Source organism: Colius striatus, chromosome Z (genome assembly GCF_028858725.1).
Source record: "Colius striatus isolate bColStr4 chromosome Z, bColStr4.1.hap1, whole genome shotgun sequence".
In the NCBI taxonomy this organism is placed as follows: Eukaryota; Metazoa; Chordata; class Aves; order Coliiformes; family Coliidae; genus Colius; species Colius striatus.
Genome location: NC_084790.1, coordinates 60,152,619 through 60,167,715, shown reverse-complemented (window position 1 = coordinate 60,167,715; position 15,097 = coordinate 60,152,619). Strand labels below are relative to the sequence as shown.

The 15,097-nt window shown below is 35.1% G+C and overlaps 1 protein-coding gene across 2 annotated transcripts in view; it reads left to right on the top strand.

The window, feature by feature from the left end:
* Positions 1-15,097, top strand: part of SLC24A2 (solute carrier family 24 member 2) — a 110,990-nt gene that overhangs the window by 70,885 nt on the left and 25,008 nt on the right. Inside the window, exons 4-6 of one of the 2 annotated variants that reach the window (XM_062017858.1) lie at positions 4,232-4,282; positions 10,253-10,348; positions 11,869-11,957. In XM_062017858.1, coding sequence (XP_061873842.1) covers positions 4,232-4,282; positions 10,253-10,348; positions 11,869-11,957 — 236 coding nt within the window. The remainder of the gene's footprint in view (positions 1-4,231; positions 4,283-10,252; positions 10,349-11,868; positions 11,958-15,097) is intronic. The other variant, XM_062017859.1, reaches the window with a different exon arrangement.

Below are 15,097 nucleotides of genomic sequence, written 5' to 3'. Positions count from 1 at the left end.
GATGCCCTGAACTTCAGACAGCATATTCTTCTTAGGATTCCCTACAGAGTATGCAAGGAAGACATGAATATTTAAATGCAACCACAATCCCAGAGCAGGGTACAGCTGTCCTAACTATGCACTTCCATGCTTAATGGCTTTAGCTTCATTTTAAGTTCCTTTCTAACTCAAAATTTCCTTGTTAAATATATGAACAACAAAGAACCTGAATAATTTATAAACTTAGATCAGGGAGTAGCAGTAGCTATGAAGTACTTTGTTTTGAAGCTGCAAATGGAAGATTTCCTTCAACACAGTTTGCACATGACAGATGACTTCAGTCCTCCTCAGGCTGAATTTTGTGACTGAGTAGTTAGAAGAATGTATGCTGCTCTTGTATTGTTGTCCTTGGACATGCTGAAAACCGGAACAGATGGATTTTATTGCAGGTAGAATTGCATATGTCTGGTACCCCACAGTGCCTGTCCTCACGACACTTGGTGAAATCCTGGCCTGATCAGAATCAGTGGTAAAGCTGCCAATATCATCATTAGGATAAGGTTTTCACTTTTACGTCTTGAAATTCCCAATTTCATGTATATCTGAAAATTCTTCGAAGAGAAAGATACCCTTCAAAGTCAGTGGGAATTGTATTCAATCCAGGCAGGATCGATTTTATTATATATATCATTTGTCTTTTGGTGCTGTTACATTCTAGAGTATATTATGGCAGCTGTCTTCAAGACTTTTGTGGCAGATGGTACAAAGGTAACTTACAAGTGAAAGAAGATGGAAAAGGAAACAAAGCTCTCGTGAACAAGAAATTTCATACTTTTCTTAAATTTAAAAAAAAATTCACCTAAAAAATAGGGTCTGACACATAATAGTGATTTAAATTATTTTCTTCTCTGTTGCATGTGTTGACACCATGCAATTGATCACCTTCTTAAAAATAGTTGGTCTTTAACTCATATCATTTAAAACCCTGTGGATACTTTGGCAAATTTCCTTTTGTCACCACAAGGAAATTTACTGGACAGTATGGACTGTAACAACAGCAGATTTTCAGTCTTCATTTTAAATGCTGCTCTTAGAGCAAAGTAATAGGCAGATCTTGCTTTTTGGGTTTGTGACTATGCTGAGCTGCCCAGAACTCTGCTGATATGATTGTATAAATTTTTAATTATGTTTCTAGTCACACTCCAATTCAATAAAATTGCAATAAGCTAATTATAATAAAAGCAGACAACTTTAATAACATTATTGTCAGGTCAAAAACACCTACAATAAAAAACAGAGTAAGGACATATGAGGAGAAAAAACAGAAATAGAAAGCTTGCAATTTAAAAACAAGATGAAAGGTTAACGCATATGTTTTTAGAGCTCAGATGCACAGGGTAATGCATAATTTAGTTACTCCCAAAGTACTACTTACTGACTAAGTGCCTGAAAGTCTTCATTTATGTTTTTTTTATTTGCTTGGGAGTGTTAATAAAGCAATATTGGTAGTACCATAATCCCAAAAGATGTAATTGTAAAATGCACGCAACTGTTGTTATTTACTGTATTACTCAGATCCAAAAGAGGTCCCTTTGTATTTTCCATTGCGACAGCTCAGTGGCAAATCCTCTGTTTTGCAAGAACTGTCAGTTTAAAGTTCCACAAGTGAAAATGTAGGCTATAAAACTTATTTATTTTTTGCATAGTTTGGATTATCTGGAGGTTGTAAGAGAAGATGTCTTTTGCTTTTTAAACCAGCATTTGCTTTTTCTGCATTCTGCAGCGATAATACATACAAACTCCCACAGCAGTCCCAGTCTATCTCAGATGAAATAGAAGTACTCTATGAGAACGTTAAGAGGCTTATGGAGTTCCTAAAATTTTTTTTTAAAATCATCAAAATTAAGAAGAGAGCCACTGATAGAAAATGATTTCAAAATAATTTTTCTTTTTTAAAATTCACAGCCCCTGGTATCCTTTAGTTGACGGGATTTTTTTTGTGCTTTGCCTTAAGTAGTCTGTGTACAAAGGCTTTATCTTTTATTAAAGATCTGCTAGAGGTTAGGACACTCATTTTTCTCCTGTAATGTTAATCTCTTTTAGATCTTTCCTAGTTTTTAGCACTGAGGATTCTTTCTTCCTAATCTAACATCACTGTTAGGGTGACAGAACATGGGAACGGGTTGCCCAGATGAGATGTTAAGTCTCCTTCTCTGGAGACGCTCGAAACCAAAGTTAGCTCACCAGAAATCCAACTTCGTCTTTCTGTACCTCCAGCCTTACTCTTTTTCCTCCATGACTTTACATAATCCCTCTCTAGAAGTGTTGTCTCCTATATGTACTTTCATTTCTCTGATTATTCTTGGTCTGCTTTTAACATCTGTTTTCCACTGCTGTCATCATCGTCCAGTTGATGCCTCACCCTGTTCTAGCAAAGCAAACCCCAGGTAAATCAAGGCAGAGATCAATGACAATGAGTTTAAGCAAACGTGCTGGCTATAGAGTCAGAACATCCTGAGCCCTAATTAAATAGCACAAATGCTATTTGGAGGGAAGTTCATATTGAAATTATTGGGAGCACTTTCCAGGTAAGGAATTAAAATCTCTAGGAGTAAAATAAGATGGTAGGACAATAGCTTTTTTAACGTAAGAGCAACTACAAAGATTATGTTGCAACACTAAGAACATTTTTACAGAACAATATATGCATTATATATCATGATAAAATAATATATTAAATTCTGTCTTTAAATTATATCTTTCTTTGCTTTCAGAGAGACTTAGAGTAATGCCATATTGTATTGGGCATACTTGTGTGCAAGTAAGACACTAAATTGTACAAGCAAGAGTATGTCAGTATTTGTACTGACATACAAAAACATCAATAAAATCCAACTGGAGTTACTTTTAAAATTTAACAATGATTATATCCTGTATTTTTAGATACATGGCATAAAACTCTTGCTGTCTCTGCAAAGGATATAAGAAATATGCACGTGGCAGATTCAGGTATCTGCAAATAGCTTTTTTTAAAAAAACGATCTTTTGAAATAGCGGGCTTGGAGGTAGTCACAGTATTTTATAGTTAAAAACTAATAGCCAGAAGTCTATTGAAATTCAGTTGTGTGGAAAAGGTCATGAGGGGCATCAGCTAAAACCAGAATAACTGGATTTGTACATTTAATTGCTTAAGCTGTTTCATAAACATGAAGAGAGTATTTCCAAAGAAAATGGCACTACCAAACTATTAAGTATCTGTTCTCTAATGATCACGCTCTGTTGCAAGTTGGTTGTTCAGAAGCTCCGTTATAAAACTTAACATAAAAATGATGAACAAAATAATACACAAATTCCTTAGACAAATAATTTACAAGTTCCTCCTTGTGCTTATTTTTTCTCCGTCCTGTTTTGTAGACCGACATTAATTATTGTATTTTTATATATATTTACTTATATGAAAAACTGTAAGAAAAGAGTATTTCGCGAAATGAAGCGTAAAGCAGCATCTGCAGAAAAAAAAGGTAATTTCATGCAAGATTGTATCATGCAGAAAAATACTAGGGGACCTAAGGATCTGAAGAACTTTGCTTTCCACTCTTTTCTTCACCTTGCTAGAATATAGTAATGTACTATAATTAGATCTAGTTAATTGTTTAATTATTTTAGGTCTCATACCACCTGATTAAGTGGGTAAATACTACTTTCTTTTTTTTTTAGATTTCAGAAGTTACAAGACAATGATTAAATTAAATAAGCCCTCTGAAACAAGTTAACATCAGCATTGGTATAAAAACAATGTTTGTGGGACAGCATTATGAATCCCTTGATAGATTATCCATTTTGAGATTTTTTTTTTTTTGTTTAATTTGAATGCATAAGTTTTTGAATATCTGACTTGGGGAATGTTAAAAGACCTTAGTTTCCAAAGCTCCTGCTGATTAGGTATTGTAAAGGCTTGTCATATTTTCCCAAATGTAGAGGCATCAAATTGGTGATTGCCTTGAAAAGACTGAATTTCAGATTTCAGTGCTTCTCTTGTGTCTCACATTAGCAAGGTACTTATCTAAAGCCAGTGAATTGTGAAATTTCTGAGGGGTAAGGCATTGTGATTTCTGTAATCCATGTTTTGCTGCCCTTCAGAATTTCTTGCTTAATCACTGTTGGGGTTTATGAAGCACATGCAAAAAACATGTACATTTCTTGAATGTCTGCTGGTTCCTTATCTTTTGTGTCTTTTACTGTGATGTTGTAGAGCTTGGATCATATGGAAACCTAAAATATTATGACACAATGACTGAAGAAGGTAAGAAATATTTTAGAATTGTTTGTATCAGCTTTTTTGAAGCCCTTTAAGCGCCTTTTATGTACTTACTCTTTTCTTCATTTTTCTTAGTCCTGTTTTCAGTTTCTCCATTTTTTAATAACTCCTATTTGCATGTCTTCATTGATGGTGCAATCAGTTAAGGCTCTTTTTTCAGGTTTTTGTTTTCAGCGTTTCAGTTTTGCTATTTCAGATCAGGAAATGGAGTGAAATGCTTTTATTAAAGAACATACATGCAAAACCACACTTCCAAAGTATAGGGCACATATCATAGATGCTTATTTTATGCTATGTTTTACAATGCCTTCAGAAAGATGAGTTAATTTCTGAATGTTCTAATCACACAGTTTGAGAACAATTGTTAAGCAACTTCAGTTTATTGTGTTGTTCAAAAGGAATGAATAAACTTTAAAAACTAATCATGACTATTCCTAGAGTAGTAATTGCATGCTTAATTGCAATGCAAACAATTTAAAGTGTCATTTACAATTTAAAGTCCTAATTCTAGCAATATAAGAAGGAAGTAATTAGGGCCTGAATCAGGGCTCAGTGGAATCTCAGGAAATTTTTATGCTGATTCAAAAGACTGCAGTATATTATACTAATTCAGGAAAGCAGTTAACTGTGTACTAAATTTCCAGTACGTGCTCTCAGTCCTAGTGCAGTCACCATTTCTGTAATTTGGAAATTTTCCCTGGGACCTGGGATCAAGGGTCCCTTGTCCCTAGGATCAAGGCCCCTTGTCCAGCTCTGTGACTGTGAGACAGATGATTTCATATATGTTCAGTTTAGATGTGTTTGAGGGTGAAGATAAGCTTGAGGCATGTGGAAAAGTTGTCTGCCTATTCTTACTTACTTTTAATGTTGGGGATATAAGACAAATAGTTTAATCCTCTCTTTTTAAAAACACAGTAATTTTCTAGTTTAGATTAATTTTTAAGTTAAAAAGGTTTTAAGAAGGCCTTCATTATATTATGTACTCATGGTAACTTCTCCAGGGGAAAAAGAAGGAAGTGATAAATTCTGACTCTTTCCCGTTTTCTGCATCTGCTGTTGATACTCAAATATAACTGTACTGTTCTTGAGTTGGCTGTAGGAGACAATTCCTACCATCTTTGTGCCTGATGCTGGAAGATGCTGTTTCAGGTGTGAGCTTATCGGGCAGTCTTGCTACACTATGCTTTGTTGCCCAGATTTACCGTATAGTTCACAGGTGTAGCACCAATGTAGGAAAACGTGTCTGAGAAGAGGTTTTACTGGGCAAACAGTTCTGTCTGTTTTGTTTAAATACAACTCTCAGGCACCTGAAATGTAGCATTAACCGATACCATACAGATAAACCTACCACAGGCAAAGACTTTGCAGTATGTCTCATTTCAGTCTTTATAAAATCAAGATCTGAAGGTCATTCCTCGTTGTAGCCTCAGAGTTGAGTATGTTAAGATTTAAATATTTTATGCTGAAGCATTAAATCTACCATTTTAAAAGTAATCACTGCATCAATAGCCTCCTGATATTCATGAGTACTCTGCTGACAGTTAAATGTAGCTATTCATGCAAAATTACCCATGCAAGTATGATATTTATACTACATATTTATATTAATACTGTGCCTATGCTGAAGTAAAGCTGCTAACATTTCGTATTGTCTCATAAAGCACACTTCATTAATAACTAACCCAGGACCATACTGTAGTGATAGCCAAAATCCAGTAGCAACAATAAAAAAGAAAGCTCTTTGTCTTTAAGGATATGAACAGTGACAGAGCTTATTACACAATTTACCTTCTCTAATACAATTGACATCATTGTTTTCATATGTCTTTCACAAAGGAAGTAATGCATAGTGTGTCCAAGCAGCTGAATTTAGATCAAAGTATGCTACATTTTGAGCTTTCTATTTGGATTTTCAAAAGTATACTCATATTATTCTTCATCATGTTTATTTGCATTATCTGTTTTCTTCTTTCTCTTCCTCTTTTGGCTGAGCTTTTTTTATGTTTTGTACAGAAAGTTAGTCACAGGAACATGTAAACCCAGTTATAAATTAATGGATTTTTTTTCTAATATAGTACATCCTTATCTCTAGGTCCTCAAACCAAGAGCAGTAAAGCAGCAAATCCTAAGTAGCGAAGCTTTCAGTCTTCCAGTGAAGAAGCACAGGCACATCTACTCTTGCTGCTACATCAGAGCAGTCAGAGACAAAAAGTAATAGTTAGGTCACAATGCATAGTCAAATGTATTCTAATGGACAGAGGATCATTGTACTCCAGGTCTTAGAAACTGATCTCTAGTGGCTTGTTTGCTTCTGTTCCGTCTTAAAGTCACTTTAAATTAATTGCAGATTAATCAGGCCCAACCACATGGGAAAAGAGCCTTACAGTAATCTTGTGCTGTCAAGTAACCTCCACCAAGATGACGAAACTGCTTGAATTTTTGTTTGATGCTTCTGTAGGACTTTAAAAATAAAGGAAATGTCATGTGAGGTGGATTTCTGGAACTGATCAGTTGTGACCCACTAGTATTCCTCCACAACTGACCATGAGCAGGACTGGTAGCTACAGTTCAGACTGTTCAACAGCCGTAGATTTGACATCTTCAGACTCATGAAAGCTTTGCTGTAGATGCATAGATATAGTACTATGCATTTGATCAGAGACTGAAAGCTAGACAAATGTTAGAGTCTTGAATTTTTTAAATGAGTGAATTTCTGAAGATAGGCCATTTTCCTGTCAAATCAAAGGCTTCTCTGACCAAGGGAATCCGTAGTCTTCAATTTAGATTTTAGTCATGGATTGGCTTTTAATATATCCTCGATCAGGGGGAGACTCTCTGCCACTGACGCCAGCTGAAATTACTCATGCAAATTAAGGCAAATCTATATTATGTAATACTGATTTGTTTGCACATACTCAAACAGAAATAACTTATTCTTTGCTAATCACCTGGCCTTGATCTCCTATTCTTTCTGCCCCATCATTTGTAAACTAAAATGATCTGTAAAATCTGTATGAGTTCAGTAAAGTGTTTTCTGTAACAATCTATCCTTGACTCCATGGAATCAAGCTTATTTTCATTCACCTAAACTCTCATAGTGCCAGATAATGTGAAAATTACTCTTAGGTATTCAACCCATAGTAGATTGGACCGTTAAAGAGGAAACATAAGCTCCTGCCTTCTCCTAGAAATAAAAATACTGATGTAAAATTCCAATGGATTATTTTAGTAGCCCCACCTAAAGATGAGAAAAAAGTAATGAGAGAAGATCTGTGCATAAGGTGGAACCTTTGTGTCTTTCTGTAAATTTGAATGACTTTGAAATATCCTGACCTGGTTGTTTTTCCTGGTAACTTTGTGCTTCCCCCTTTACTGAGGAAGTTTTGATTGGGTTTGAAGGAGGAAAATTGCAGGGAAGAGCAAGGAGGAGGCATAGATCTACTGTCTTAATATTTCACTATCTTCATGCAGGCTGGTACTACTGCTTTCTTTAGTTTCATGCTTTTGATAATATTATGTCTTTTAATCCTTACCTCACAATGTTTATTGCCTGCACTGAGGGAAACAAATGGAAAATAATTATGTAAAATAATATAAGATGAGCCATGCATGTACTGAGAAATTAAAGTAAACCAAAATACAGTTTGCATTTAAAACATTGAGCTTAATTTTCATTACAATGACTTATAAATGTGGAACTGTATCCTGAATGAAGCAGTGTATCTTACAATGTTCAAAATTAATGTAAAAAATTCTTCCTAAAGAAGAGGAGACGCCTTTTGGAAATATGAAAAAAATGAATCTAATCTAAACCAATGTGAATCTCTGGTATGAAAAGCCATTTTCTTTTCAGTTCAATAACAGCTTAAGTTCCTCTATTTAAAAAAAAAAAAAAACAAAAGATCTCAAACGAAAGAGTAGAGTATCCTTATAGAATTTTGCGTCACGTTAATTAAACTTTTTTATTGTAACATTACATGTATGGTTCCAGAGAAATTTCTCATAAAATGTCTCATTTGCATCACTTGCAAAAAATGCATTTTTGCTAAACTCTCAACATATGAATCTGAGTTGGAGTCAGAAACGTAAAGTAGTTCTTTAGCAAACTAGCATACATGTATAAAAATTATGCAGATACATTTCAGTATCTACACATGCTTATGGATAAGGGATTATTAAATGCCTCTGGTGTTTAAAAAGAACTTAGTAACAGACTTGACTTGTAGCATTTCAGCTTAAAATTTTTGGAAATATAATTTGCTTGTTTTCCTGCATTTTTTCTTTCTCTTATCTGATAGCCCAAGTAATTCCCTTTCTTTTTCTTTCACTAACTCTTTGTTTTTTCTTTCCCTTCCAAGTAAAATCTCTGCCACTGATCCTGAGCAGTGAAGTAGTGAGATGCCTTGCTATTTATGATTGTGTTCTACACTTAGTCTTCTGCAGACAATTGTACTTTAAGTACCATGTACCAAAAAAACCCAATATATTGCAATATATTATGAACAGTTAATTTGGGGTTTTTTTTAGCATGATGTGTTTGTGAAAAGATGGGAGCTTCTGAAAGGACCGTACTGCTTGTTAAATCTTTGTGGTATTTCAGTTACTTTCAAAATGTTTTACTGTTGACAAATTAATTTCACTTTCCAGCAAATGGCAGCTACTAGTTGCTGTGGATTGTACATATACTTCTTCACATATAAAAGTGTTGGTACAGGTGTGTGAAGCTTCTATTTGTGAGAAGGGGAGAGAGGATTTCTTTCTTTCTTAAAGATTTATTCTGGTGTGTCTTTTGTTTTAGCTTGGGAACAGTGACTGTAATCCAACTGAGTTGAATCATGGCTTCTCATTGTTACTTCCCACTGTTAATCAATTCTATAATTCCTTTGAAATATCTTTTGGTCATAAGTTGGCACTGGTTTTACTGCAGGTATTCTAACATTTTCAGTGGACTTTTTTAAACTGGAGATGAACAATTGAAACAGTCCTGTATGGTAGTAGTCTTCTTAGACAGGAGTGTACTGTACTATAGCCCCCAGTCATATATTTTAAAAATATTTTAAAATACTTTAAAAAATACTTAAAGAGTCTAAATAATGAGGATAACTAATGAGGATAATAATAAAGGCTACAGAACAATGTAGACTATCATAAGCTGTCCAAAACATCCTTACCTAGCAAGATTAACCAATATAGAGAAAGGATTAAGTGAACTTCACTTAATATTTTCTGTCTTTCTTGTTGCCTAATTTGAGGGTGTCACTTGGACTCAGTCATCAATAAAGAGTGACAGAACCTGAGTCCTCTCTTAGAATGCGATGAGTTTCCCTGGAGACAGTCTAGATGATGATAATCACATGATTAACCTGAAGGGGAACAAAAGTCACTCAGCAGGTTGAGAAGAATATTTGCCACTGAGTAGCTGGTGCAGAAATGATGTATTCTAGAGATTTCTTCCTTCTCTGCTGAAGTACCTGTCACAGGCACATAGCTGAATAAAAAGTGATAAAGTTGTTCACGGTCACTGTGATGCAATGTATGGGTTCATCAGAAATTCTTTGTTAGTCTACTATTAACTGAGACCTGAAACTGTTTGTGTTTGTTTATAATATCTTTATTAATCTGTATTCATTTTCTGTTTATGCTGAAGTCCTACATCAGTACTTTCATTGGTGGAACTTATTGACTGCTTTTGAACAAAAATAATAGCTTTTGTTTTCAATTTCTTGTTAGATTTGGTGCTGAGTTCTCAGAATAGAAAAAATATTTCCACTAAAAGAAAAAAAAAGGCATGCATGATAACATCAAATAGTGTGTAATAACATGTAAAAACATGTGGGCTATTTGAAGAGGGATAGAAATGGATTATCAGCACTGATTTCTGGAGCCTAAGCTATGGCAGAGAAACTTTGGTTCACAGAGTGGCTGCATTTTAATAATGATGATATATTCTTCTAGGAAAATTCAAGGAAAGGGCCTCAATTCTGCATAAGATCGCCAAAAAGAGGTGCCAGGTGGAAGACAGTGAAAGGCAGAATGGAGCTGCAAATCATGGTGAGTGTAGCAGTACAGATTTATCACCTGTTTCTGAGGGCTTAATTTCTCCTTGTACTTCATTTATGCTCTCCGATTGAAAAGAAGAAAGTAACACTGATTTTGGATTATGTGTTGAAGCCGCAGAAACAGAGACAAAACATAATTGCAATTTATATGTGAAAAGTTAATGAATTTATTGAGCTGCTCCAGGAGAATATGTTTTAAGTGTTATCACCCCTGTCACAAAAAGAAACAACCTTCATGTTTAAGATTTTATTTGTCTAGGTACTGTTTGCTGAGAGAGCAAACTGTGCAAAGTGAATGTACTGTAGTTTTCCATTATGGGGAAAAATTTGTATTGTAGTTCAAACATTCCGGTGCTAAAAGAAAATCTGTAATATGCCCTGTTTTCTCTACCTCAGCATGTTCTCTTATTAGAAAACCAGATGCATATGTGTGTGATGAAAGCTGAATCATTTTATTGTTTGGCACTTTCTGACCTTGTGCTATGTTTAGATACTATTTGCTTCCAGAGTCAAGCAGTTGGATGAGACACTTTGTTAATAAACCATAATGCTGGCTGTGGGGTTAAGAGACAACACATATGCACTGAAATAATTACAGATAGTCTGGCATTCTGCTTTGTCTGTGATCTCAGATTTTTAATTTAGTAGAATCTCCAGATGGATGTAATATAACTAGACAGCTGTATTTACTTCCGTGCACAAGAGCATACCATAAGGTATAGAATCATAGAATTGTAGATATCAAACTTGAGTTAGACATTTCATATTGCTGTTCCCCATAACTTTATATTGTCCAAGAGATTTTTGGCCACTGACATTTGTATCCACTGTATACTTAAATAATTACAATTTAGAGAATTCCAGGATGTTCAAATTGAGAATACATTTGGTATCAGAAACCAAAGGGCCAGTTTTATCCCTTTAATTCCTGTAAATGTTTAGCAAAAGGACTACGGAATTCTGTTTTAATTTAATTTAATTTAATTTAATTCTGTTTTAAACATAATTCTCGGTTACTTGACCATTGACACTTTTCCCACATTTTTGTATGAGAAAAAACATTACATCTTGCAAGTAACTTTACTGTTTGCAGAGATCAGTATGTTGTGTCTTGTTGAACATGTTCTCACCTGTAAATGCAACATATTGCATTCTTTAATGACTGAGAACACCGTATATCCCTTTTGGTCTCTGAGGTATTAGGCTCAGTAAGTTTAGCATAAACAAAGAGCATTGAAAATTGCAAAGAACGTGACTTTTTCTAGGATATGAGTACCAGTAGAACAATTTCTTTAGAGGCAATCTCACCGTTCATAAGAATTGCCCTCAAAATTTGTACTGGTCAAATGGAAGACAGATTATTTTTCTCTCTTTTAAAGGCAGATGTTGGTTAATCTTCAGTATTTGATGATTTACATTGACTGAGTATATGAGAGCAGTTTCATTAATAGATTTGTTACTTAATATTCTGTTCTGTTATTTTCCCACTTTTATTTATGGATGGGGTCACAGAGAAAAGTGCAAAAGTAGAGGTTGCAGTAACACCACCAAGTGACTCAGGACAACTACAGAATGGAGTCGCCCACAATGTTGAAGAAGAGGTTAGCGTCTTTTTTTATTTTTATGTTGATAAATATACTGCATGCTTGATTGTGCTTTTTACTGAAAGTATACATCTTAATAACAAGGAGCTGTTCATATGAACTGTCTGCAATATGTTTGATCTCCATTTACAATGGAACCCAGTGTGTGGTTTGCCATATATGAAAGCTCTTCTCTTGTGCCCCTGCACCTCAGTGTAAGGTCAGATTATAGCCTGGAATGTATTCTTTTAGGAAATGTTTTTTTACTTATCACATAAGATGTTCACAGCCTTAAGTATAGCCAATGGAAATTGCTTGATGTCTGATTATCATCACATTGTACAAAACTTGTTCTCTTAAGAGGGTAGCCTGTCACGTTGTGCTTCACAGGATAGTTAAAAACAGTTGTAAAAGAGGAGGCGTACACAAACATCTCCATCCTTGCCATCTCTTATTTGAGACAAATAGGAAATGAAGCTCAATAAGGTGTTGTATAGTGTTTCTATGACTCTTACTGAATGAAGTTAAAATATGCCAAAGAAGTAATGAAACACTTAAATGTACTTATTTTAACATAAAACTTTTGTAGGTAATAAATAACTGCATATCTGTGTCTAACTTCCGTGATGGCTACTGAAAAACATATACAGTTGAGCATCTTTCTTAAACAAGTTGTAATTCTCATGAGTAGCTGACTGCAAAGTTTGGGCACTAGTAGGCCCTTTTTAAATGGCTTTTAATTTTTTTTTTAAATAATCAATACTACCTGTGTCTCAAGCAGATAAACAAGTGAAAAAGTGCCGGTGGTTTTGCTAAACTTGAGCACCACTCTTCTAGGCTGAGACAGCAAAACCTGCATAGAGAGATAAAGTCTTGTTAAATCTAGTCTGTGACATGGAAGGTTTTATGATGGGTTTATTTTTCTATGGTTTACTTCTTGGACTTCTCCTTAAGCTATAGTGATATAAGCAAGTTAGTGCAAGAGGTGACTGAGCGGTAGTCTGTACCATAACATGAATTTCCCTTTATTAAAAAGTGGGATGAGCCGTGTTGTGTCTACATCCAGCAAGACCATGAAAAAAAAAGCTATAGACATGGGTTTTTTTTTATTGTACCAGGTTTAGGTTTTCATATTTTAGTTGCTTTTGCTTATTTATCACTTAAAAAAGTTGTTAGTCCAAGTCAGAGACCTTCTGCATGACCTGAACAATATTCACTGTAGGTGAAATTATTTCCTTGAAACACTCTGTGAGCCACAGGAAAAAGTAGAAGTGATATACAAGTAGTGGAATGTGTTTATGTCTGTTGGCCGCTTCCTAAGCTCAATTATCTGTCACAAGGAGCATAGGTTATACCGAAACATAGTTACATCAGGGAAAGTTTATCCACTGTTTTTTCTGCAAGGCTAGGGAAAAAACACTGGTGTGTAGCAGAGTGAATCTTTAGGAAAAGATTCTATTTGCTTTCCACAGCTGGAGGTGGAGAAATGACAAGATGGTTCTGGCTAACTAACTGGTGCATCAGTGCATGAAATATCGACAGATAGCTTTAATTCTTACAGTTTGCAGATAATTTTGGTCTCTGCGAATATAAATCGAGAATCGGGGTCAAGGATCTAAAAAAGATGGGTAGTTTCTTATATCCTGGATGATCAGTAGTGATAATGAAAAGGAGAGCATAGTAGAACACAAAATTACCTTTTCTGTTAAGCTAAATTGTTCAGACTGACATGACACTTAAAAAAATCCAAGGATTTTTTTTTTTCAGCCCAATGAAGCTATGCTCTTATGTAAGTGAGATGAGTAAAATTGGTGTAAAATCTGCCTTGTAACACTCAACATTTTAAGGTACAGAAAGATAAATTTTCAGATCCGTTTGGATCCTGTTCTGAGCTTCCAACCTCACTGCTGCAGTGAAATATGTCAGACTCATTTTTAAGGTTTGCAAAAAAAAAAAAACCAGAATCCAAAGCAGAGTGACTTTTGTATTTCTGTACTCAAAGGTCAATAAGGATTGACATAGCATAGTGTAACCTGTTAAGGTGTAAGTAAATCGATCTCTGGGATGTGTAAAAATTCTAATAGACTTTAATAAGGTTCAGTAGCTTAAGAAGAAAACTGATCTTTGTCAGATTTTTTTTTTGCTAAGATTGTTCAGTGAAAGCAATGAAGGAAATGCAATCTTAAACAATCACATCTCACAGCAGTGTCTATAGGCTATCATTTTGCATTGTAATGAAGCAGTTTCTAAGCTTGTTCAGAAATCTGCAACATCAAGCAGCCTCATTATTCAAGACAATGGTTTCAATTTCGAGCAACTGCAGGGTAAGAAGAGAAAATTCTTGCAAGAGTACATTACTCAGCAATGTCTTCCTCTTATCACCATTTAGACGTTTTAAACAGTGAGGTGCAGTTTGGAATTTTTATGTTAATTTCAGGAAGTACTAGGGCATTTGGAAAAATCATTATGCTCTATCAGAAGGAGGATACATTATTTATCTGTATCCAAGTAACAAGATGGAGCAAGTAGGGATAACTGATGAAGGAGTGATTCTGCAGATTTAGTTCCATCAATCTGATGGAAAGGAGTTTAAGTGTCTGCTGTCAAGATAAAAAATAGCAGTCCCCTAATAATATGTTGAGATGGCCCATGCCAAGTTCCTCCCCAGTGGCCTACCTAATTTTGTCTTCTTCCAGAGATAACTTGACAGCTGCTGCTATCTCAGCCTGCTGCAGTTGTTGATATGCTGGAACCTATTTTATAATTTAAAAGCGTATATTGGAATTTTGGAAAAGTTGTAATAAAAATAATCTACTTGTCCATGTAAAAAATAAATAGGTCTCTATGATACCTGAGTGACTTGATCTAGGCAGACCTGCTTGAGCAAGGGAGTTGGACTAGATGATCTTTAGAGGTCTCTTCCAAGCCCTACTATTCCAGGATTCTATGACACTGAGCATTTGCTTTCCTTCTAAAAGACTTTTCAGATAATGTCCCCAACAACCCAGTTGTTTGTCCCAGACAGTAAGACTCTCATAATCCCACCCCTACTGTAAGCAGCAGCAGATCTCCTACGCTAAAAATGGGATCGTCAGCTGAGGACAGACTGCTGTGGTCTTGCCAGCCCCTAACTAGCACAACAAGGGACAATACTTCCA